Source organism: Pollicipes pollicipes, unplaced genomic scaffold (assembly GCF_011947565.3).
Source record: "Pollicipes pollicipes isolate AB1234 unplaced genomic scaffold, Ppol_2.1 Scaffold_5724;HRSCAF=6776_pilon_pilon_pilon, whole genome shotgun sequence".
Lineage (NCBI taxonomy): Eukaryota > Metazoa > Arthropoda > Thecostraca > Pollicipedomorpha > Pollicipedidae > Pollicipes > Pollicipes pollicipes.
Window position 1 is genome coordinate 1,397,321 of NW_023596746.1, and position 26,284 is coordinate 1,423,604.

At 55.5% G+C, this 26,284-nt stretch overlaps 1 protein-coding gene across 6 annotated transcripts in view; it reads left to right on the forward strand.

The window, feature by feature from the left end:
• The window catches only part of LOC119103804 (homeobox protein extradenticle), a 70,323-nt gene that overhangs the window by 6,000 nt on the left and 38,039 nt on the right, over positions 1-26,284 (forward strand). For all 6 annotated transcript variants that reach the window (XM_037227463.1, XM_037227459.1, XM_037227462.1 and 3 more), the window contains exon 2: positions 7,622-7,710. In XM_037227463.1, coding sequence (XP_037083358.1) covers positions 7,622-7,710 — 89 coding nt within the window. The remainder of the gene's footprint in view (positions 1-7,621; positions 7,711-26,284) is intronic.

Consider the following 26,284-nt stretch of genomic DNA (forward strand, 5'->3'; position numbering starts at 1 on the left):
CGGCAAAATGACAGTGACCTGAACAATAGTGATGGGCATTGTGTTAACGTGCCAAAATGTCTCTCAAAGTGGAGTGTTTTGACCGCGCGTATTCATCCACGTACGCACGCACAGTACGCTTAAGTCATTGCTTCAGCATCATCAGAAATAATTTTTGACAAGTATTGTAATGTATGCAAGGCAGTATGATGGCAGAAATCGGTGTTTTTTGGGTGGGGGGGGGGGAGAACCGCACCGAGTACGCCATGGGTATCTGAAGATGCGTGAATGTTTTTTGCGCCGCGTGTTTCAAGGCCGCCCCACACTGGCCACTTCTTGCTGCGTTGCGTTGCGTTGCGTTGTGATGCGATGCGATGCGATGCGATGCGAAACGAGACGGGACGGAACTAAAAGCAATACAACCAAAATGGCGCGCACCTGGATGTAAACAAACAATCCGCGACAAATCTCATCTAGTCAAGACGGAACGCAAAGGATATGTTCCGCAGCAATTCCCTGTGAATAGCGGAAATAGCTGACTAAAATGCAAGCTTTCATCTGTCTAGATGTTCATTCTGTCTCGTTTGTAGACTGCAGTGTGGGACGCGGCGCGGAATCTCATTGGTTGCAACGGTATGCTACGTATCAGTTCTGTTCCGCCTCGCAGCGCATTGCATCGCTACGGAAGGAAAATTGACCAGCATGGATCGGCCCTTAGCCATTTAGCCGGGTGTGCTGTATCGGATGTCAGGCGTAATGCGATTGCTTTCTGAACGTCTCTTTTGGCAGTGTTGACAAAATGTCGGCTTTTGGTACTTAAAGCCATGCCAGTAACTGGTTGTTACCTGTAATACCCAACTTTAATAAGTTTTAAATCTTTTTTTGGGCTTCCCATATCAAATGTCGGAATCTGCTTAGTTAAAAGCGTGATGTAAATGATCATGTCATATTTCAGTGAATGGGTCGAAGAATGGTGTAATGGCTCGCGTGATATTGCTGTTGGCGTTGTCCCTCAACCAAGGTCAGGTATGGTTTTGGGAGACATGAGAAGAACACACCCTAAGAAAGATTTCATCCAGCAACACGGAGCGTTGATTTCGTGCTGTAATTGGCGCCACATGCCTGGGCAGTCTCCGCGCCTTAAAGCCCATATCAGCATCTTCGGGCTGCATGTTGTAATACTGAGTGTAGTTACATGAGCTCAAGTGTATAGGGACATGCTCGAATGAAACCACATAAGGCTGCCATTTAGTATGCTATCTTCGACTGCATACGGCAGCTACAGTGCAAAATTGACAATCATCCCAGTTCTGCCGGTTGATGTTATTCCGCTCGAGGCATAAAACCTGAAGGGGTGCGGCAGCGCGGTGGTTTCACTGGGCACCGGGGAACCACCTGGGCACTAAGTTTCACTCCCTGCGGTGCCCGCCCTTCCCGCCACAGTGAGACGCAAGCGGCGTCATTCAGCCTTAGCAGCTGAATGCATCGTGAAGCTTCAGTAGCAACGATAGATCCATATGGGCAGTTCATGCCCTCGGTGGTTTTATAATATTAGCGTTGTTATGATCATGCCTATCCGTCTTTCTGTAGAGTTATTTGGCTATTCTGCGACATTTTTTATTGGTACTCTTCATCCCAAGTCTTCCCAAGCAGTTGACATTTATTTTAAAGTATAGCGCGGGCATCAGGGGTGTGGTTCCTGTTCCGTTGGGCGGGCTTCAGTCCCCCCCAACTTTGAGAAGAAAGTGGGGCAAATTAGGGGATAAGCCCGTTTCTTGGGGTATTTTGGGGTAGATGGCATTATGTTTCCACCGCTCAGCCTGCCCCTTCCCCAGCTCATTTGGTGAAACTGCTCGCCTGGTGGGCTTGCAAAGCGAGTCAATAAGAATCGCGTTCACTGACAATGTGTTGTTAACTAGTTGATGCCAGAAGGTTGAAAACATGCAGTGATCTAACTTTTCGGTTTCATTCCTGTCCTTTCATTTATCCATTCATCTATGCCTTATCCCCGAGTATTCATTTTATGCATCTATGTCATTACTGTACTCATTCATTGTTTCATTTATTCAATATATAGCCTGTTTACTCGTACATGTCACAGTTTCTGTCGCTCGTTTTTGTGCTAAGGTCTTGTATGCTGTAACTTTGGATATCTTAGAGTGGAGGTTTGTTTCCAACGGATGAATGTGGCCCATTGACCCAGATCAGAACTCATCGCTTTTGTTCAGGTCGCAATTTTGCCATTTTGCCCTGTTACGTTTGCCGTTTGCCGTTTTCAGAACATGTAAATGCAGGCCGTTTGATGAGGTGGCGATGTGTATCGTTGCAACGCCTTCATCTTTTATGCTGATGATAATGTGATGCTATGTTATGAACAGGCTGCGCTGTTTTAGCATTTGCCGTCCCAACGCCATTGAGTCATCTATGTTACTGGCATCTCCATTTTATTAACATGAAAAAATAAAGCCATCAACTTACGAAAAAGCTGAAGACGGTGTGTCAGAAACGGGCTCAGGTCGTGTCAGAACCAGGCTCAGATCGCGGTGAACAGCGTCGCAGCGAGGCGAGAGACCGAGTCACGCTGTCTGGGGAGAAAACGGACACGCGTGCTGACAAAGGTGTGGGTCATTGCGTGGACTTACGTGTGCAATGTGTGTCAAGTGGCACTGAAGGTCGGCATCGCTTCCGTGTTCCAGCGATACCATTCGACTGTTTAGCCAGCGGCTCCCAGGAGGAGTGCGGCAGGTTCCGTCTCGCATGGCTTGGATTTCACCCATTTATTTATTAACCAATTCTGGATTTACCCACGCCCCTCGGAAGCTGTGTTCACCTTCTTGTGGTTTTGCCTTGCGCGGTAGAGTCTTTCTTCTATGTTGGCCTTCATGTAGTTGAGCTTAAAATACTACCCGAACGTATCAGGGACGGCTAAGGTTTGAAAGTTGTCCTCTTAGATGACACCCAGATACTGCCAGTTAACACACTGTGTGACAACATTTCGATTGAAATCTCAGAATACTTGTGTATGGCTTCTTTCACATACTACCAGTTCACACCGTGCGACAACATTTTTATATTGAAATGTTAGAATACTTGTGTATGGCTTCTTCACAAAAACAGAAAAGTGAATTAGGGATGCAGTTGTAACTACGCAGTCAACGTTTAGGTTGTCAAACGACATGCAGGTATTGCAGACACAAACAACGAGTTTTGATATGCTATTGGGCAGGGTGGTAACTTCAGCTTATGACGTGAGGGACATGAACATCAGTTGTTGACAATCAGCGTTTCGTCGATAAAAAACGTTCGTCACAGATTTCGTGTGAGTTCATGCGAGTAGATCATGCTAATGCGGCCACTAGACCATTACCCGCTCTGATGACATGAGCATGGTACTTGCCATTTGCATCTAAGTTGCAGTCGTGATGAGTGCTGCGAACGGTGGTTACGAGCCAGGCCACGGACCGAGTTTATCTAGTTGGCAGCTAACCTTAAATTTCGCTGCCGCAGTGACCCAGTTAGTCGTGCATTTTTTTGTGACGTTGGTGTGTCTTTACAGCCATCCAGCATCCGACCATTTGGCAGTGGAGTTGAAAAATGGCTCAACTGTTTCTGGCAGCTGCGGATAGCATCTAAGAACGGAACTGCCAATGTGTACCCTAGTGGGCGGCACGCACCTACGATCAGTTGAGCCAGGCTCCTGGGTAGAATACCAAACCTCCATGGGCGTCGCACAAGGCCTGCGTGGGTGCCATTCCAGGTTTCTAAGAATGTCATGCCACACGTCGATTAGAGGAATGTGAGGCCTCTGGGAACTGTATATTAACCCTTTATTGGCGCTGAATACAAGATGTCTGTCGTTATGCCATGAATTATTGGGTTTTGAGCCGTAGGTAGTGATTGTTTCATTTCGATACCCAACGATGCTGTGTTTATCTTGCCATGAGCTTTGTACAGTTAACAATCTTGAGGACATGAAATGACATTGGAATTGCGCTTATGTGCAATTGCCGGTGCATTGGACTGCATATGGGAATTTGGGATATTTAATGATCCTCATCAGCATTGCTTGAGATTCCGGACAATATTGGGTGCTCACATGCGACTTCGGACCGGTTTTTTCGGGTCATTGCCAGGGACTTCTTTCTGTCAGGTCTTCGAATGCTGGATGATGTAGGCCTTACTATCCGCCCGGGATCGCCAACCATACCGACTGCGGAGCGAGCAGTTGGGCAACGATATTTTGTACCGCATGTCGTTGAAAATTAATACGCGAGAATCACTACCTAACAGTTTCTGGTATTGTGACCACGCATGCGAGGAAGGCAGTTCACAGTGGCCCGGTATGCGACTCACGAGACCTGGTATGCCTCCTATTGATACGTGGTATGCCACTCGTACATACCTGGAATAGCGCCCACGCGATTCTGGTATTCTGCCCAGGGGCCTTGTATGAAGCATACCCGAACATTCTGCCCAGGGCCCTGATACCTAACCAGATGACATTAATATATAAAGAACATGTAAACTTTTTGATTCCCCTTCTTGATTCTCCCGATAAAAGGGATCATTGATGGCATATGAAGGGCGGATGTAGTATTTAATGTCCATCTGCACAGCACAGATTGTGACGGATCTAAGATAAATAAAGGAACCCCCCCCGTCCCCCCCCCCCCCCAAGGTTGGAACTGTTTCTTCAGGACTCAAACGAGTCTAGCTCGCAGTCATTTCAGAAGGTGCTATTTCTTGTGCTGCCCTATAAATCCAAGACGAGGCATACCAGAATACTCTGCAATTTATCCACCGTCGTGTCAGTATTTTTGCTTCTTTTGAAGTCAGAAGAGTGTTGATAAGAGTGTATAAGATAAGCGTAATTCATGGCGATGTTTATGTGGCAGTTTGCTAATATCATGATGGCCTCAACCATTTTCGAAGATATGTAGCTATGCGTCGAAGTTGCACCTGTGGGACACTTCCGAAGGCACCTTTACGTTTTTTGGAAGGGTTTCATGTCTGCTTGAACCCAGGCACTTTATACCATTTTGGGCTCGTTTGGATATGAGTGGTTCAGGAGGCGCGAAATGTACGCCACTGCACTAGTGATAAAAAATGGGAGTCGCCATTGTAATGTAATTTCTGTTGATGGTACGTATTACCCTGGATGACATGCTAATAGGCTGCACAAATGAACGTGCACTTAACATCCCTACTGTATCAAATTTTATAGGACGGGATGGATTTTTATAGGACAGGATGGATTTTTAAGATTCTGAGGCGTTATGAAGCCCGTTGCCAGTGTCATGAAGTTGAAAATCTTCGACAGCGATAGTGAGAAAAGTTAATGCCGAATGGAGAGGAAGGGCATTTTGGAATCTTTAAACAAATGTGGAGGATGTTAGAATAGTTATAATCAAAAGGTATGGGGGGGGGGGGGATCACTTCGACCATTTATGACAGTCACGACACTCAAAATGCACCAGTGCACTGCATTTTCGTACTGCTTTGTGTCTTCGTATTAAGTTTGATGACTTTTACGTCCGATATAAGTTAGAAAAGAACTTAAGTTGGCTTGGGAGGACCAAGTTGGCCTGTTGGGTATGATTGGCATGAACGAAAAAGTGACAATTTGTGGCATGTGCTTTTGTAATTAATAAAGTACCACCGAAGTTTTATGCATATGTTTCTAAATCAAAATTGATAGCCAAATGAGCATTTTGTTCAGCCCTGCGAAAAAATGGGCGGGGGAAGGGAAGGCGGGGTCCAAAATTGGGCGAGTGTTTTTACATGACTTTTCTGTGTGCACATTATTCTGAAATGTGGTGTACTGTCAGAGCCTGCCACCCATGGAGTTGGGGAACCAGGCAGCTGCTTTTAAACGGAATGTCAGGCATTTGAAGATATTGAAGCAGACACTAGATATGATAACGTAAGCTCACTTATAACTACTGGTATCCTTTTGACTGCGCTTTTAAGTGGAAAAGGCTGCTTTAGGCAATACAAATTCTCGGCTTAGTTAATATGCTCCTCAATACATCCTGTGATTACGTGATTGTGTGATTACGCTATCGCACCTTGCACAATATTGATTGACAGCCAGTTAACGGCTGTTATATCTGGAAATCGTGCTCATGAACGCCGGATATGAACGACTCGACAACTATAGTTTTCTGGGCCTTGATCGTCGCATGGCTAATGGAATGACAGGATTTGATGGACGTTATTATGGCGTCATGGATGCCTGGGTGGTCTTGAAATAGTCTCCCGAAATGATCTGCATATCTTAACGGGCGTGCACCTTAAACAGCTGGAAGAGTTAAGTTGTTAAAGAAGGGCAGGGCTGTGCACTGCACCGCATGATTTTCAAGAGGACTCTCAATTCAAATCCCCTAAAATTGGGGAACATTCGCTTTAACATTTGATTTCTCTATGGTCAACCTTTCACTGGGATTGACGTAGGCGTGTAAAAGTGAGTTGTTCACATAAGTGCTTGGGTCTGAGTTCAGCTATGCGAGATGTATTTTCATGCAGCTGACTCCTGCCAGCGTCTTTCAAAAGCATGTGAATGGGTGATGATAAAAAAATGCGTGACGAAAGCTGTATATATATATATATATATATATATATATATATATATATATATATATATATATATTACACATATAGCTACCTGTTGTTGTCAGGCCGTTGTATTCAGTGTATATACGTTGTATAGGTCTCAATCAAATTTGACCAATGCAGATGCCTCATTGCGTCACAGTACAGTGACCCTGTTGACCTCCGCCACGGCCGGGCGCGTGATGACCTTGAAGGTGCATCTAAGATCCGCAGCTCTTCCCGGCTCGGCACCCGCGCGGCGGAATTAATCCACGTTTGGGCACAGGCCGTCGGCCGGGATGGAGCCGGAATAACAAGCTCGGCTTACCCGGGGCTCAGATTCCGCCAGATGGCGCCAGGACCACACCAAGCACCAGGAATAGGTTTGAGGCCCTCTGTGTGTGCCCGGATATTGTCGTGCTAGCTTTCGCTGCGACCAGTACCTTAAATGCCATGTTTAATGTACTCTTGGCAGCGCAGGCCGCAAAAGCGTGATTAGACGCGCTGAAATCGACTAGAAATGCGGCGTTCGGATGGTGGATGAAGTTGCATTGATGACGGCATTGCATCCCAAATCGAAGGAGAGCCTCCTGCTTTGTTAGTGATGCCCACGCGGCTGTATCCATGCTCAGATGCACGTGCTGATCCTCATGTCAAAAGAGTGCGTTTTGCACTCGGGAATAATCTGTGATCAGCCCGCGATCATAAGTATCTTATCAAGCTACTATCGAGGTCAGCTTTGCTCGTGTAATCTGCACTTTTATTATGTAACCGAAACACATCAAGTTGTCTCGAACTTCACACCTGGTGCCCACAGATGCTATATCTGAATCATGCTGTGTCTGAAGTAAGTCTTTGTCCCATGACCAAAGCATGTAAAAAATGTGCCAAATACTTACACACAGTTGTCATAGGGTGCAACGCTATTTGAAAGTCCGACCCAAAGGGCAACGCCATACCTTTCTGTTCTCCCAAACATTGGAGAAGAATGTAGCCAGATACGGAGCACTCCCAAGTCTATGTGATATTAACACCGCTTCTTTGATTTCAGTACGGAATTTTCGAGGAAGCACACGTTGAACAGCCATCGAATGAAAAACGCCCTTTTCTCAGTCCTTATGGAGATAAAAGAGAAAACAGGTAAGTCCTGCGAGTCGTGGAAAACTTGGTGTCATGTTTGGAAGTGTTTCCCCCTTATCAACGCCGAATGGATTTGTCGCGGGATCCATTCGCGGTATCCATTCAGCGCAGCATGCTTTTCTGATCAATAACTAATCAGCATTCATAACCGTGCCGTTTGGTTGTCCAGAGGCTTGTGTGTGGTCGAGTTCTTCCTTATGTCGCCGGTAACTTCTAGCGTGCGAATGATGACGAATGGCCCGGCGGCCCGGACGGCAAACAAACCGTGGCTGTGACGTCACGTATGACGTATGGGGTCCGGCCGCCGAGAAACGCCCTGCTCCCTCCTTGGTCACGTGTGCAAGGTTATGGCCTGATAGTGCAAAGCGAGCCCCGACTGCACTCAGCAAGGTTTGGTTCTGAAGATGCGAAGGTGAAGGTTTAAATGTCGCCGCCAAAAGCTTATCGGCAGGGATCGTGACTTCACGGCTTCAGCATTCATGTCTGGTATTAGATTATGCCTTTACATTCTTGTGTCTCATGCAAAGTTTTTCGTTATAAAGACCGCAAATTCAACTTTGAGGCTAAACTCGAGGGCGTTGCTAACGAAAAATTTCGGGCAGAGCTTCACCTTTGGATTCATCACAAAAGCCGCAGTTAACGGGAGGCGTTATCGCGTGGCACGACGACGAGCACATGGCACATGGGCTTTTCGGCGCATAGAATAGGCAGATCGTTTCATTGAACATGGAGCGAATATCACCCGATCAAAACTATTTACTGGACGAACGTAATTCGGGTTGAACCACCACCATTAGGCCCTATGTGGTAGCCAATCATGGGGAAATGTTTGAGAAAGGCTGCGGACCAATTCTTGGTAATATGACAGGGCTGGTCTTGACGCTGCTGACGAGAATGTATTTATCGCATTCGTCGGAACCGTACTCCACGGCATTCCGGTGAGTTGTACTAAAGTGGATGAGATGTATTTTTGGAACGTGGTTTTGTCAGCGCTCATGTGACTTAGCACATCGTTTCAGCCACGGAGTGTACGGATTAAATGGCATGGCCGTAGGTTTGCAAAACGGAGAGAAATTTTGACGAACAAACCGAGTATTTTTAAGGTCACGTGGGAGGTGTCTGATGAAAGGCCTTGGCACAAATCACCATTGAAATGGGACTGAGCTCCGGAGAGTCATTTCAATCCAACTAACCATGCAGCCATAATCGGATACACATTTTGTAGAAACATGCGCCTACACGGACAAATCCACAATATTCATACCCTGAAGCCGGCGGTCTCGCTTGACAGCCGACCGATGTCTCTTAAAGTACCGCTCATCAGTCCGCCGTGTCGTGCTCAGTGGGCTACGCGACATGCCACACCTGGCAAACAAAGTTGGACTGCCAGATTCGGTTCATAGTCCCACGGCACATGTCGGGGGTAATCCAAGCGCTGCAGCATACCCGGTGTCCACGCACTCCTCGCAGTCTCGCGTGGAGGCGATGCATTGTCGGCAGGCGCAGCGGAGAGTGGCGGAGTGGCGCGTCGCGATCGCCGCGCGCCACCGGACCGCCCACGCGGCCGGCCGGCCGGCCGGCGGGCTTTGTTTCTGCGACTGACTGCTCACTGCGCCGATCGGCCAGCTATAAATAAACACGAACAACACTAAATATACAGGGCGGCGGCGGGAGAGCCGCTCTTCAGCGGGGCGTCGTCACGTGCGTCCGCTCGGCTGGAGCTGTCGGCCAGCCGTAGCCGGCGGCGCGCCGAGACACGGCCGGGCCGCGCGACGGCACCGGCGCCCACCCCGCGGGCGTGTCGCCGGCCGGCGCGGAGCCGTTCCTCACCTCGGCCCGCCGCCGCCGCTGACTCGGGGGTCCGTCCGCGGCCGGCCGGTGTCTCTAGCGTCAGGCTCAGCAGCTGCCGCTAGCTTAACGTAACTGGGGTCGTTATCGTTGCGTGACTGAACGGCCGTGCGATCCGTCCGCCGCTCCGGTGCGTGCATGACGCTGATGCGGTAACATGGTCTAGCCTGCGGACGTCCGGCGCAGGCTATCTGGATTCCGTCAGTGGCTGGCCAGCCGTCAGGTCGTCAGACTCCCTGCAGAATACATGGGGGCAGTGCGTGGCAAAAAGAATCGTTGTGGAGATATTTCATTTCGGCTAAGGGGTACAGGTTGACAAACGCGACTGCTTCCACCACAGAACATTTCAAGGCTTTAAGACTTCGCCCTTCTCAAAGCAGTGGGCTACAGCACGTCATCGACGTCGCCACGGAGGCATCGGCGCACTGAGCGTCAGGATTGCCCAGCTTCCCGGCGGTCGTTAACGGCCCGAGTGATGTCGAGCGAATCAGCGCCCGCCCACGTCAGCGGTGCGGCAGGCGTCGGGGCGTGCCGCTGCCGTGACCGGTGCTGCTCCGCCGCTAAGACCAGAAGTCGACTGTGGGCCGCGCGCGCTCCCGGCGGTCGTCGGCGGCCCGGCCGGCGGACTCCCGGCGGGCATCGGCGGGCGTCCGTCCGTCTGCGACCGGCGTCGGCGGCCCGGCCGGCGGACTCCCGGCGGCCCGGCGCGCGGCGTCACCTGTCCGTCGGGCGACCCCTGACCTCTGGCGGGCCCGCTGCGCCGGTTACCCGCTGTCCGCCCTGTCACTCCCACCCCCGCTCCCGGCGTCGCGGTGCCCTCCGCCCGGCCGGACGTAGGTGACGTGGTGCTGCGCTGTTTGCGCACAGTGAAATGTTAAATGACTGATATGCCGGGTCGAAGTGTCCGGATGACTGCTACCGATTCATCGGCGCCGTGGAGCCGAGTTACCAGGCCCGTTCAATCGCTCCGCTAGAGTGCCGACGATAGCGGCTAAGAAGCCGCCGGTAATGAATGGCTGGCGCGTTACGCCGGCTGACAGAGACAGCGATCTGCATTGTCAATGCCGTCGTTACCGTCGAGCTCGACGGCAGCAGGGCCGATAACCATTCAGTGCAAACAAACGTCCGGTGGGCTGAGTGACGCGCGGGTGGTGCGATGCAGGGTTGCGGTAGTTACGTGATTGGTATGACCGGGGTTCTACTGTCTGCCGTTGCATTCCTGACCAGCGCGAGCGTGAGTACAGACATGAAATGCTACGTCACTGATTATCGCAAGTATGTCGAAGCTGGAAGATGGTTAAGAGTGCTGCCAAATGGTGATCTACAGCTCTTTTATTGGCTGAGATCTTCTGTCTCAGGCTCATGCTCTCCCATCGATCACCGTCCGTGGCCGGACTCATCTGCGGTTTGATCGCCGCTCGGCCGTGGGGACGGCGGCCGCGGCGGCGGCGGCGGTCACGGGTCGGTCGCGGCCGGCGCGTCTGCGGCCGGCCCGGGGACGGGTGGAGTCCGGCCGGCGTGCCTCCGCCGCCGGTGGCCGCCGGCTGACCGATAGGTGACCTTCCATGGCGGCCGGCTGGCAGCGGGCGGGACCGCCGCTGGCCGTGCCAAGACAAACGACGGCCGCCGACAGCGCCGCCGACGCCGCCGACGCGTCCCGCCGGACGGCGCCGTGACGCCCGCCGTCACGTGGTGTCGGGCCGACGGAGCGGCCCGTCACACCGACGGAACATGGCCTTAGTCGCGTCGCGTCGAGGCGGCGCGGTGGCGCGTGACGGCATAGCGAGTCGGGCTGGCGGGCAGGCCGCCACACCGACGGAACGCCGGGTCACTCGGTAGGCGTCGAGGCGACGCGGTGGAGCGTGACGGCACAGCGAGTCGGGCTGGCGGGCAGGCCGCCACACCGACGGAACGCCGGGTCACTCGGTTGGCGTCGAGGCGACGCGATGACGTGTTACGGCGCAGCAGGTCATGCTAGGGGAACCACCCGGGCGCGGCGCGCGGCCGTGTGGCCTTATCGAGTCGTACCGATCCATTGTGGACTGAACTGTCGGCCACAGCGAGCCACGCCAATCTGTGGTGGAATGAGGCATTGCTGCAACCTATCGCGCGGACAAGTAACGCAATTACGCTTTCTCGTTCGTGAAATCAGTGAAGGTTAGAATTACGCATTGCCCGTAGTCAGATTGGAGAGGGGTCGCAGGATGTGCTGCCTTTCACGCGGGGTCACTGCGAACCTACCGAACAGCACAACATTCATTACATGATTTGGTGAATGTGTTCGTAATGTACCGTGACAGCACGACTGATGACCCAGTTTGGGGCGAGGGCACAGTGCGGCTTTCATGATCGGAAAATGGGACACGGAAATGCTACCATCGTCGCTTCTGGAGTGACTTATTTAATTGGGATATCCTCTTAGATAGGACGCCTGGTACCCACCTTGCACCGGTTTGGCAGCTTCATAACGAACGAGATGGTAAATGCCCGTATCAGTGTTAATTGAAAAGAGAAAAGCATTGTAATTGCTCCCTAATTCCAAATGGACGGCCCCGGCTTTCCGCTGCTGCCGCCTCGCAGATTTTGCATGATACTCCGGTAACGAATGATAATTGGCTCCGCTGGACGTTATCAGGTTTGTTCAATCGCTCGACCACAGTGCTTAACGATAGCACCGAAGAGGCCGCAGTAACGAAGGGCCCCCCCAGCCGGCGGGCGCGTAACACTGGTTGACACCGAGACAGCGATCTGCCCAGCTGGCGGCGGGGAGCGATTCACGTCGACAAGCGGCGCTCGCGGACAACGGTGGCGTCGGTGCGCTACGGGGGGGGGGGGGGAGGGGGGGGGGGGAGCTGACCAGCAGGGATCTCTGCCGGAGCGGAGGCACGTGTCGCACTAGCGACCGGCCGATACCATGGAACCAACCCGAGAAAGCAATGGTCAGCCATGGATGGTGGAACGCGAGTGACGTCTGTACCCAGAGGTGACGATCGACGGTCGAGCACGGGATGGAACCGCGAATCATCGCTAAACTGAGCTCGTCTTTTGCCGCAGCGTGGTCGGGCTGCATGAGCCAAGCTGAGCGTGTTGCTGAGCCTGCCGAACACTACGATAGCCAGGTGGCACTACACGCCGGAGCAATGGTCCGGCGGGGCGCGCGCCGATCAGTGCTTTCCTCAGTAGCTCCTGGTGGCTCGAGGGCGCCGTGGACGCTGTTAGTCTTGGCAGGGTCGCGGCGCTGGTTGTGCGAGTACCTGGGGTGGGGGTGGGGATGAGGGTTGGGGGGTTCAGGCGACTCATGCGTGCGAGACGGCCTCCCGTGATCGGCGGATTTGATGCGTAGGTATCGCGTTCTGGGTTAAGTCGTGTCGGACGAGGGATGCCCGTTTCCGCTCGTTTGCTCCAAACGTTCTGCTGTCCTTCATTCACTGGCCGTGCTCCTATTTCTCTTCAAGCCTGTGGCTTTCCTGCTGTGCGGCTGCGTCCATTTCTTACTCCTCCAGGGCGGTCTCGGATCCTGGTCTGTCCTCCAGGATATGATTCGAGTATCGCCGTCCCGTGCGCTGCTGCACGTACCTGGCCCGGTGTTCCGTGGGCACATAAACTGAGCTCGTGTTCCCGTCAGGCCCGCTGTCCATTTCTGACACTGCTCCGAATCCGACCGGTCTCCATCGTTTGCTGGTCCCGCCCGCCGTGTGGGAGTGCACTGGTGCGAGGGTACGGCCGTCCGGTCCAGCGTACCGGCACCTGGTCCAGTGTACCGCCGTACTTCCCAGTCCTAGCGTACCGCCGGCAACCCCGCTCGTCGCTGCCGACCTCCTTCGGTCGTCGGTCGAAAGGGTAGCACCGGTCCGGCCGGCCGGCGACGGCGGCAGCCGGCGTCATCAGAAAACTCCTATCGCTCCATCATGCGGCATACAATTTGCATGCATTAGCGGCGTTGGGCGCGCCGCCGCCGCCGCCGCCCGGCCGCCCGGCCGCCCGACCGGCCGACCGTCCGTAATGGCGGCCGGTGACGTCACGCGCGCCGCATGCCCGCCACAACCGCCGTGAGATTGGAGGATCGATGGCTGAAGCGTTTCTCGGCGCGCGGCGCCGCCGGAGGGGAGGCCGGCTCCCCTCGCGCGCGGGCGAGCGGGCCGGGCAGCAGGTGGCGTCGGCAGACCAGGTGGCACCGCGCCGCGATCGATGGCGTCGCCGCCGTCGCCGATCGGGCCCGCGGGGCGCGCGGCACCGTCGGTGACGACGCGACGGTCGCGCTCGTAAAGCTTTTACGGCCGCCGGCAAGTGGCCGAGTTGCGCCATCAAACGATTCACGCGTGGCAACTGGTCGTGAATTAATGAAGCGTCGTGAAGACGCCGGTTGTTGTGCGGTCGACCATTGATTGGTCGTTGGCCGGCCTGGCGGTATTGGCCGTCGCTGTCGATAAGCAGGGGGCGCGGCCGGCCGACGAGCCGACGTACGCCCGCTCGCATCATCCTTTTATCGTCGTTTTTTGGCCGGCACAGGGCGCGCCCCGCATTTTAATGCCGCCACAATGGGAGCCATGACATTGGCCCTATCACATTTTTTACTTTATTGAGTCGTAAAGCGGCTATCGGCTTTCGATCGGCGGCCGACCGGCTTCGGCGGCGAGGTGCGCTGGGCGGCGGACGTGTGCCTCCGCCCGAGCGGCGCGCGGCTGGCCCTGCTCCTCTCCGGTCCCGGATACGGCCGGCCAGTCCCCGGCGCCCGTGCGCCTGTTTGTGCCGCGGCGCCCGTCCTCGATTAGTCGGGTCTGATTGGCGCCGGACGGGCTGGCCGGCCGCCGGCGGCCGCTGACTCAGCGCGGCCGCCCGCCGGCCCGGCGACGCCGCCGGCGCCGAGTCGTGCTGCCGGAGGCGTGGTCCCGCTGAATGCCGGCACCGCGCCGTAAACCAGCGGGCTGCACGCGGTTTTTAAGTACGCGACATGGTCTGGTGGAAGATATTTATATCGCGACTCAAGCGGACGCTATCCACCTGGACTTGAGTGTGCTCGCCCAACCAGCTCCAAGTGGCTCATGGCCGCGTCACTCATTCCCTGTCGGCTCGTTCGTTCGCCTCGCGCCGCGGCCTTCGGAGACTGCAGAGCGTGGGGCACGGTCGCCGCTGGCCGCTCGAGATGTCCCGCCTGGCTGACTGCCTCTGGCCGTGAACCAGCGACGCGAGCGCGCTCGCCGCGCCCCGTGACCACCGTCGCACCGTCCGCAGTCCGGCGTCGAGCGGCGGCGCGTCAGGCCCGCGCCCGCTCCTGACCGTGCCAACAGGTCGTCGAGGTGACACAGCTCCCTCCGCGCGGCGATGTCGGCCCGGGCGCGGCGGCGGAGCGCGCGGGGACCGCTGTCGCGCGTGTCGCGGCGCGGCAGCGCGGCACCGGCGCGGCCCGGGTTTGACCGGACGCCGGGGGTCGGTGCCGGCGCTGCTCGGCGGCGGCGCTTCCTGCGGCGCGGCCCGTCATTACGGTCCGGTCCGCCGCAAATAGCCGGCCGCATGCAATTCGCAAATGGCGCGGCCAGACACCGACGGACGTCACGAGCGCCACCAGCTGCCGCGTCGGCGCCTTTCCAGCTAATGCGGCCGCGTTTCTCAAGAAGCGCTGCACCGTCCGTCAATTGGCGCTGCATTACGGCAGCGGGCCGGCCGGCCGGGCGGCGCCGCCGACGCGGCCGCCAGCCTTGCTGATGGCCCGTATCAAGGCTGGACGCCGCCGCTAATGTGCGGTGCTGCTGAATTAAGCCGACCGGCGACGCCCGCGGCCGCGCGCTGGCGTGACCCGGCCCCATCGCGGCGCGGCGTGCGGCGCTGCACGACAGGGCGGCGGCCGGCGCCGGAGCGAGGAGGCGCCGCGGTCCGAGTGCGGCACGCCGGACGCGTCAGCGCATGTCCGGGGTGACACGACGGCCGTGTCGCCGGCGGCGCGTCGGAGCCGTCGGAGCGCGGCGTCGACAGCCGGCGCCGACAGGTCCGCCCACGCGTGCCAGCGTCGGCCGACGTCACGTGACGCCGTCGGTGTCTGCGTCATCACGTGACGTCGGCCTGTCGCGCGCTCATTAGCGGGAGGGTGGGCCACTGTCGGTGCGACCGGCTCGGCGTGTCGCCGTCTCGGGTCAGCGCGCCGCTGGACGAGCGGGCGGTGGTGGCGATGGCGGGAGAGGCAGGCGGCGCGCTGAAGCACCGTCCGTCTCGGCACCGTTCCTTCACCGATGGGCCATTCATCAGGGAGCCGCGTGCGCCGGTCGCATAACTCAACGTAACTAACCGGACGCCGGCCGGGTCGTGGTTTATGTAGCTGGCCGTGCTAATGCTGGCCGGCCATGAAGCTCAGGCCGCGGCTGACACTGCCCCGCGGCCTCGAACGGGGGACGGGGTGCTCCCAGACCCCTGACAATCCTCGTGACTGGGAGAAGTCTCGGCAGGTATCAGTTGTTTGGAGACGCATGCACTAACTGCGGTCGTTAGCTTTGCAAACTCGCGCCAGTTGCACGGAAGCCCGAACTCAGCCGTCAGTGAGTCTCGAACCCACTACCCTCTGGTGACGAGCGTAGTGCTCTGCACCTCTCAGTCACGGCTCCCTGCTCACACAGCCTGAGTGGGCCCTTGTCAGGTGCAGGCATTCACGCAGAAACTCCCAGCACAGCAGACTCGCACAATAGCGCTGGACACCCACGGAGTTCGCAGTGGCAGCCGACGACCATTAGTCCACAGCCCCTCAAAGCTCGGCCCGTACCGGCTCTGCGCCGGCCCGGTCTGCCTGAGTGCTCGCGGTTCTGCTTCCACATCCGCCAGGCCGTCCATCACGCGCCGACCGTAACGTGTCCGGGTGTCGCTGGGAACGGAGCCAGCGCCGCGCCGCTCCGGCCGGCCGGCAGCCGGCGGTGACGCCCGGTCCGCCGACCCGACACGACCTCGCGCGCCGCCCGCCCCGCCCCGCGCGCCGCGACGCGTCGCGTGACGGACGCTGCTTGCGCTACCGACGTCGTAAACTAAAATAAATGGTAATTGAAAGAAGCGGGTGCGCCTAGCCGGCCGGGCGCCGCGGGCGGCGGCCGCCGCGTCGCGCGGCCCGGACGCACGTGCGTGCGCGCCCCCCATCGGGCGCCGCGGCCGTGTTGGGGGCGGGCTGATGGGGCACCTGATTGCGGTGAGAACTGGCGGCGGCGGCGGCTCGGCGCGCCGCTGCCGCCGCCCGCTGATGACGGGGGCGGCGGCCGCACGGGCGCGCCGTGTCTGCCATGTGGCCGCCATCACGTCTCACCTTTCTTCCCCCGGTTTTTGCAGGTAAGCCGCGTGCGCCGCCGGCGTTGATGACATCACGCGCCACCGTTAGCGCCGGCCGACGGCGTGCCGTGAGTACCTGGTTACGATAGCGTTACCGGGCTATTTTCGACGCCAGATAAGGCGGCCTCGCGTGCGCCGCCTCAGCGCTGAGCGGCGGTCGTCAGGCGTTCTTCTGCCACCACTTCTCAATGCATGCAACCGCAACCGCAGCCTTGTGTCTGGGCTGATGTGTGCCCTAGCGTGCGGAGATCGTAAGGAGCTTGGGGTTTGCCGTCAACAACCAGATTTTGGTGGCGGTCGCAGGGCACAGTCGGGTTGGTCGACGTCGGCCGGCTGACGGCGTGTGGCGGCTGTAGACAACGTGCTAGCCGGCAGCCGACGCGGACGTGGCCCGGGCCGCACTAATGGCGCCACGTGGTAATTACCGCACGAGAATCGGCTCATTTCCTGCCGCGTCTTGCGTGCCGCTGCAGTGGGAGCCATCACCGGTCTCTCGCCCCCCCTCCCCACCCCACCCCGCCCCCTCGCGCCTTCAGCGGCGGAGTGTCGTGGCGCACCTCGGCGCCGCTCACTTAAAAACAATCACACAGGGATTGAGCCGATTTGCATAACGACCGGCGAGATTTACGTCCTCTTCCGGCTTAGGTCGGACAGGAAAGCGCCACGAAATGTCCGGATGACGTCGTCCGGGCCGAAATGGGTTCGCGTGCGGGCCTTCTGGGCCATTGGTAGGGCTGGCGCCTAGCGAGCTCGAAGGGTGGGGGCGGCAGACCATTGGTCATTGGTGGGACACTGCAGAGGTGTTGGGGAAGTGGTGCCTCCGTAAGTGTCGCTTGCGGCTGCTTTCGGTGTCGTTCCAGTCTGGGCTTCGTACTTCCACCACTTACTCTTCCGCGCAATTGCGTTGCGTTCTGACTTGGTCAGCGACGCTGGCGCTCGACGCTCAGTCTTCGTCGGAACTGGACGTGTAGCCGACGTGCCGGTGCTGTCGTTCTGCGTAGCGTCAGCCCACAGCTCCCGACAGCTGACCTGCCGCCACTCTCGCCCCGCGGATAATCAGCCCGCGACGCTCGCAGGCCGGCAATGATAAATGTCGCGTAAACTGTGGCGACCTATCGATTCGGCCGCCGGCGCCCACGGCTCTGGCTCCGGCCCCTGACAAATGGTCGGCGGCTCCGGCTCTGGGCCGAGCGAGACGCGGCGGCGGCGGCGGCGGCGACGACTGGCACGTCTCCATCGACGCCAGATGGGGTGCCGCGCGCTAACGGAGCGGCCACGTCCGCCGGCACCCGGCCGGCGCTGTTTGCTCAGCTGGGGAGGCGGGCGCCACGTGGTCCGTTCCGGCAGGGACGCCGGCTACCCCGGACTACCGGCGCCACGTGGTGCGGGACCCGGACCTGCCGCCGGCCGGCGGTCCCGACGAAGGCCGCCCGCTGTCATCCCTCAGCCGGCCCCGCTCCCCCCGCCGTCGGAGCCCGTCGTTAGCCGGCGCGGCGTGCTCACCAGCGACCATCAGCAGCGCCGGCGGCGGCTGTCCGGTCCGCGAGTGACCGGTGCCGGCTGAGCTGCCGAGCGGCCGCCTGCCCGGTGCCGCGCCCGCTGCCCGCTGCCCGCTGCCCGCTGCCCGCCCCCGGCCGCCCGTTCGGCAGCCGGCGCGGATGTTGCGGCCGGTGACGGCCGGGCCGGCCCCAGCTGCCGACTGGAGCAGCGTTGTTTACAGCCGCTGGCCAGGGCCATATGGTCACGCCGGTGATCGGTGGGGATCTGATCGATTCGTGCACATCGTGCCTCCCAGTTAATGGCTGCTGGTAATTTGTTTGGCGAAGCAGCTGATGCACATATGAGAATTTATCGCAATAGAAAGCAAAACAGATAGATGTAATGTTTTCATCCTAGAAGCATGATGTGCAGCGGGTGGTAAAACATTTATCATCGCCATGTAGATGTTTATTTTCATGAAGTTTAGCGAGCTGTGCTGGGCCAACCACATTATTGAAATAATCGTTATTTGCGTGCGAATAATGTTTTGGAAGAAAACAATCCTGACAGAAATTCACCTCGTCTACACCCATCAGCTGATCCAGAATGCAGCACACCACTGTCTTCTGTCAGGCATTTCAGATTTATTAACAGGAGGTCCGCCGGGAATGACATATTGGACCCGCTCCGTGATAAATTGTGGCAATAATTATGTCCGACATGGGACACTTGGCTGTCGTTTTATTAGTTCCAACTTCTGATAAACAGTCCCCCAATAATGCTCCAATTGGCAAGCCAGCTAAATTGACCGTGCCGTTTGGCCCGCTGCGCTGCGTGGTGCAAATTCCGATTCAGTTTTGCGTCGTTGCGACGCAGATCTTGCCGGCAATCTGGCGTTCAGGCACGATTTCCATTTTCCAGGCTGGTAGCATGTTATTCGATTTCTCAGAACATCCACTTCATTCGACGGGTGGCGTGACCGGCATGCTGCCAAACAGGCTGGGTTCGTGACGCCATCGACAGCCGGCACCGGCGCGCGAGCTGCGCCCGTGGCGGCTCCTTCCCGCCGCCGTCGCGCCGGCCGGCCCCGCCGTGGGCTTCGGTCCTGTGCCGGTGCACCCCGGTCCTCGGAGCTCCGTCACTCGGGTCGGGCACTGGTGTCGGTCTGTGCACCGCCCCCTCGCGCCTGCCGGCCCCGCCGTGGGCTTCGGTCATCTGCCGGTACGCTCCGGTCCTCGGAGCTCCGTCACTCGGGCCGGGCACTGGTGTCGGTCTGTGCACCGCCGCCGTCGCGCCGGCCCCGACCCGACCCGCTGCTGGCGTCGCCGGCGTCCGCGTGCCTTCCGAAGACGCGTGGCGGAGGTGCGCGAGCCGGCCCGACGGTGTCGACGGCTCGTGGCATCTACGGCGCTTTACGGCCCCGGCGAGATCCCCACTTACGCCGCTTACGCCGGCAGATGGCTTGTCCCTGTCGGCCAGATTTGCCGCAGCTTGTCGTAAAAGCCTCCAATCCCTCATCCGGCTGCGCTATTTTCTGTTTTCTTGGGTTTACGTCCCATTCGAATCATTACCAAGCCGTAAAAAGGAGCGAATTGCTCGTAAAATGGAGTTGTTCCGCGTCGGTCGCGTCGGTGCGCTGAGCGGTTCATGACGTCACTTTCTCCCGGGCTCGGCGGCGGCGGCGGCGGCGGCGCGCGCTAGGGAGGGCTCTCGCGAGGGAGGTGAGATCAGCATGACAGCCGGGCAGAAACGACTCGTACTTGCCGTTGTAAAAGCCCTAAGATAAACATCATTTGCTGGGAGTGGCGGCTGCGTTCTTGTTTTCGAAAAGCTTGCACGTGCCCCGCGGTAATAAATTAGCGAGCTCGGGTTTTCCATGAGCATGTCGCGGTTGCCGAAAGTGTCTAAAGTGTCTCGTTTACGTCTCAGATGAGTGGTGCCGGACTTCGCGGCCTGTGGCTTTGAGCCGAACTTGGCATTGGCTTGCTGGAAATTGCTGTTGCAACAATAACCATCCGTGGCGTCGGGTAGCAGATAGCAGAAGCGGGTAGCAGAAGCTTCCCAATTTTCTACTTACTGAGTTTTACAAACTTTGCATATAGCAGGTAGTCTAGATGAAAGAGGCAAAAACAGGTGTTACATGCACTTCAGTCGTCCGTTATGAATTCCGGCCGCAGCTGATCCGTCGTCAACTGACCTTTGCTGGGATGAACCAGGCGACACAACCGATCGCTGGCTGGGTTGCAATACATTGTTGCAATGGAACGCAGAGACGCACCCGGCAAGAGGAGATGCAGGGAAAGGCCAGCGTGAATGTGCAGGGCAGAAAGGCTCTGCACATTGGTCCTTCTAAAGCAACACATGTATGAATGTTAGCAAGGCGGCACACGGCAGGCGTTTGCTTCACGTCGTCACGCGACCCTTTATGAAGTGCAAAGGAATACAGTGGTCATGTCAGCCCAGGGAATGCAGTGGTCATATTAGTCTGGCGAATACAGTGGTCATAGCAGCCTAGCCAATACAGTGGTCGTGTGAGGCTGGCGATTACAGTGGTCATATCGGGCTAGCGAACGCAGTGGTCATATCAGGCTAGCGAGCACAGTGGTCATATCAGCGTCCATTGGCAATAGTAATCGCACCAGACTGTTTTTGCCAACATGGTTCTTTTTGAACGAGTGAACGAGCGTTCGGCGTTATTGAAAAACGGCATCATGTAGCAGCGCAGAGTGACTGGGTAGCAACAGACGCCAGCGTGAAAGACTGTTCCACATTTGTATGGGGTTTTGAACTGAGATGACCATTTTCACGATCATTTCCTGTAGTTCACAGTCGTTGCCTTATGAAGGCCCCAAATCCTGTTTCTGGGCTAGATGCACGGGAATTTGTGCAGCCTATGACGCGTCGCCTATGAAAAAGTCGCTCATATATGTAGGTCGTCATAACGGCGCAACGCGAGCACCCCACCTGAATGGTTGTTTTATGCTCATGGTCAAGAAAATTGCGTTTACTTAGCATTTTTGCTTGCGGTGATGCTGCACCAAATGCCCCAATGACAGAGCGCAGTTGGCTCATAGTCACATTGTACTATATATATATATATATATATATATATATATATATATATATATATATATATATATATATATCTACATATACATGCTCGTTCGTTAAATTCACCCACGTGAATCCACGCCACCTTGCGGCGGGTAGAATTATTACAAGTGAGTCACACCGTCCGCTATGGCGGCAACTCTGACGCATCAACTCTGGCAGCGACTCTGACGTCGTAAAAGCATTTCGTGGCCAAAATTAAACCATGTCATAATTAATGATAACCATTTTCAGAAAGTAGTGAAATTTGAATGTTTAGAGCGGTCTTTTACACTTCAAAGCATGCAAACCATTATGGGTAAGTTTCTTCTATCTTAGCTGATACTTGCCTCAATGTCTTCAAATATGTAACAGTTCCTTTAGTCTGCAAGCCACTCCAGGCCGGCTTGTGGCTTGCCACTGTTGCTATTGCCTTTTCCGCGGTACAAACGTCGGCAGCTGTTTTGAGGGGCGCACATGCGATCGCAAACTGTCAAACTCTCCACGAAAAGAGACAGTGTTCAGGTTCGGTGCTCGAACAACAGAAACATGAAGTTTGTCCAGTGCCGCAGGCTTGTCGTTATCGATTAACGAGTGCATAAGCTCAGGTGGTTTCAATAATCTGCATTGTGAATTTGTGCCTTGTGGAAACCCGCTGTTTGATATATGGTATTTATACATAGTATGCATGGTATTCCCAGTTTGATAGACTTCCATGAGTATCGGTACATCTGTCCCGTCACACGACGCAAGACATGATTTTCAATCACGCATGCAGCGGTATTTGTCTGCATTCCCATGCTGAAAGGATGATGAGAACCGCGGAGCTAGGTTATTGGTCCTTTAGAAGATAAGGTCATGTAAACTAGGTTTCCACGTCTTATGGACACATATTAGCCATTACCTGCGGTAAGTACCTGCGGGTTGGTTTTGTCCCATTGGATGGGTGATTTCCGGTATGCCTCGCCAGCTGTGAATGAGGGTGTAATTTCCTGTATATTAAGGGGTTCCCCAACGGCACAGCAGCATTGTGGACCAAAAACATGCAGTTTTCTGGTTATGAAACTTGATTAGGTAATTTGCCGCGGGAACTAGACCTCGTTCTACCCAGTGCATCAAAACTCTGGAAAGGCGCCGACTTAGGGTGGGGAATAATCGCTACGTTATGGGTCTAGGGGAGTGCCCAACATTTGTGGAATTTGACCTATTTAGACCTTTGGTGTATGGAAAGAATCGAATCATTGTGCTCTCGAGTCCAGTTTTGTTTCTTTAATATTTATCCCTGATAAAGCGACAAGGCCAAATATGAAACGGAAAGAGAGTTATAAACTTCTTCAGTCGTTATAGTTTGTTCGCAGAAATACTATGACGTACACATTACACACCAATGTGAATCTTTTATGGTGCTCTTGCGACTGAGGCAGCCACATTACCGTCCATGGGCCTTGGAGCAACCGGGGTGCGAATCCTGGCATCTCATGCAAGAGCCCGGAATCCTTACCGGAGCACAATTCATTGAAGCGAATGCATCGGCGACCATGAAAATCCATTCTCACACTTCCGAGCTATTACGCAAAGTGTGTGAAAGCGAACAGATTATCAAATGTATCACGGAACGCTTCGCTACAAGCGGAAAAAAATATTTGTCTGGGAATGAGCAGAAGTACGATTGCAGCCATCAGCAGCTGTGTAGAGAACAATATGGTGACCGGGATCAAACCGAAGAAAAACCGTCGAAATTATCGAAACGCTTATCAACTTTGTGTTCGTGCGGCGCGAAGGTCGTTGACTATAGCGGTTACAGACGCGCCACATATAATTTCCAGAACATGGCTGCCACAATTGTGAAAATGCGCCGGGCAATTTATCTGGAGAAATAAATGCCTGCAATGAGGTGGTTGAGAAATGACAAACGTGATCCACAGGTGTTAAGCTCAGAAATCGGCAATGGGTGTATTTCTGTCAGGGAAGAACTCTAAATACAAGCCGGTCATGTTTTGAACGAAATGCAGGGAATATAAAGATCCTGGTTAACATTGTGAGCTTTATTGTGGTCAAATGACCGTTTTGGCCCTGTTTTCCCACCTCACACACGTTGCCCACCGAACGCACTTGAATGGTACTGTAAAGCTCGGGAAGATGGAACGCTGACCCTTCACCAATTTGCCGTCGCCACGCCCTACAAGACTGGATGGTGCGTAAGGTTATCATTTATATCTTTTGCGGTTACTGCGGTCTACCCAATAGTGCCTGGTCTTAGCTGGTTTGCCTACCAGCATAACACATCAGACTTACACACATGTTAATCCTATCAATAATCATATTTTCCCACAGCTCCTTTCCTATTTCTCCGATTACAGTGCACGTTGTTCTCAATGGGACGGCTAATATTTACAGCATCAGGTTCCGTTGTGGATTATCGGTTAAGCATAGATGAGTATTACATTGCTTTATTTAACTCCCGCTGAGCTCTTCACAATATACCACGCGCATATGCATATATATATATATATATATATATATATATATATATATATATATATATATATATATACATATACGTAATAGCCTGGAGATACCAATGCAGTTATATGCAACTCAGTTTCTAGGCTTTTGTTGTAGGCTGTCTGACAAGTTCCTGTTTGCAAAATTTTCGTTTTTTAGGTCTGTATATGATAGTTTGTCATTTTCGAGATACATTCAGCCTTGAATTTCCGTGAAGGCTTGCAAAGCCCGCTACAAGAGATGTGGGCTTTTTAAAAACCCACACTCAGCCAGTCGGCGGCCCCTGAAGTGCAAGCTCTCAGTTAACCAGACAAAATATAAAGGACTCGGGCTGTGCGTGTGCGTGGCAGAGTTATTACTGTTTAAAAGGAGCTAGCTAGTGTCTTTGGCGTGTTTCACAGTAACTGTCATAAAGTGTCAATTTATAGGCGCTATATGATGTGGTGGACCCAGTATGATATACCGCTGGTCATCACCAAGGTGTCACTTTCCACCCATTTCATAACCATTAACCATTCATGGAGACATCGCAAACCGGCACGCATGCGCACGCATGCCGCGACCCTCCCCAACTAACGACGCATCCTCACGCGGCCCCTGCGCAAGTGGAGCCCGTTCCCGCGCCGGGCGCCTGGCCGGCTCTCCGAGCCGAGGGCGTGCACCCGCCCCTCGGCGGCCCGCGCCCCCATAAATCGCGTCGGTCAGCCCACCTGACACGGCGCGGTCTGATGAGCCGCGCCTGGCCCGGCCCGACGCGGCCCGGACCCGGCCGGACCCGCGCTCCCGCCGCGCCTTTTTCGCCGCGATTTCTTGCCAGGCCCTGTAATAATGGCGACGACCGTTCCCATAATTCAGGTAATGACCGCAAAAAGCCGGGGCGCGCCGGTCGTGTCGGCGTCTCACGCCGGTCGGCCTCCGCGGCCGGGCCGGCGCTGCCGGGTCACAGCGGGGGTGGGTGTGCCGAGCAGGGGTGGACGCGTGCAGACTGGGCGCTGGGACGTGACCGATGCCGTAGCCTCGCCGGCGAAAGGTGGTCCCGTGTGGACACGCCGGCGCGAAATGTGGTCCGATGTGGGTACGCCAAACGGGTCAGTCGCGTCTGAGTGTTTTCTGGATATAGAGGCACCGTTTCCCTCACGCCCTCTTCTATGGTGTGGTTTCCGAGCCGGCAGTGACCTCTGCAGCAGTCGCAGTGCTGACCTGTGGGGACATATGCGACCGTGTCACCGCTGTCTGTGGCAGAGCTCGGGCCGATGCCCTGAGACCCACCCGCTCAGCCGAGACCCTGTCGTAGCGCGGAGCAGGAGCGTCGGGCTGTGTGAGCCGCGGCCTGGGACCATGTCACGGTGTCGGCCGGGATCACGACACGAATATGACTGGGCTTATGTCCCAGGATCGGGCTGGATCATGTCAGAGTTAATCGGGATCATGTCATTCATACCCCTGGCTTGGATCCTGTCGCGGTGCCGACCAAGGCCTTGTCACGCCACAGGCCGGACTGATGTGACAGCCATGGGTGGAATCCTGTCATAGCGTTGACTTGGATCTGGACGCGAGTGAGGTCCTGCGTCACGGTCGTACGCCAGCTCTGCACAACGTTGGCTGGGTCTTGGCACGTAACGTTGACAGGATGCTGGCTGCCATGATGCCTTTTTAGTGCGGTTTGGCATGTCTGGGGCGTATAGGGGCGAAACACTACGTCAAGTTATGTACTATATTGTGCTCTGGATGTGGGACTGTCTTTGAAATCAACCATAGGTCCCTTGATTGTACCAGACAAGACTGCTCCCAGGTATAACCAGACGAGTCGGAACGCATTGTGTGATGTGCGACGACGTTGGAAGGGTGAATGGATGCTACCTTCACTATCCCACGCCCATCAGTTACACCGCTGACGGAAAAACCGACAGCTTACAACCCATTCACCAACATGTGTTTGGCATAAGAATGCCATCGCGCAACCGAAAGTCGGGTCGGTACAGGGACGACACGAGTTGGAGCTGAACCAAAGACAATGTTTATCTGATATTCGTGCCAGGCTTTGCTGAGGGCCGAACGATGCTAGAACCAACCGCTGTTAGTCCTGATGGGGAAACGGCACGTTTATTTCTAGTATGGCACAGCGTGGCCATCTGTGCGTCATGAGTTCGTTTTATATGATTATTTCTTTGCTATGGAATGAAAAGTGCCGATGCCCTCACGGCCACTTTGAACGAAACAGGACAGTGTCATATTTATGAACTGTGGGCGTCGGTGTCCAGGCGTGCAGAACAGAATGGTCTGGCAGAACACATTTCAACGCCCTGACGTCCCCGCAGCCACCCGGAAAAGTAATTATCGTGACAGCGGAGTG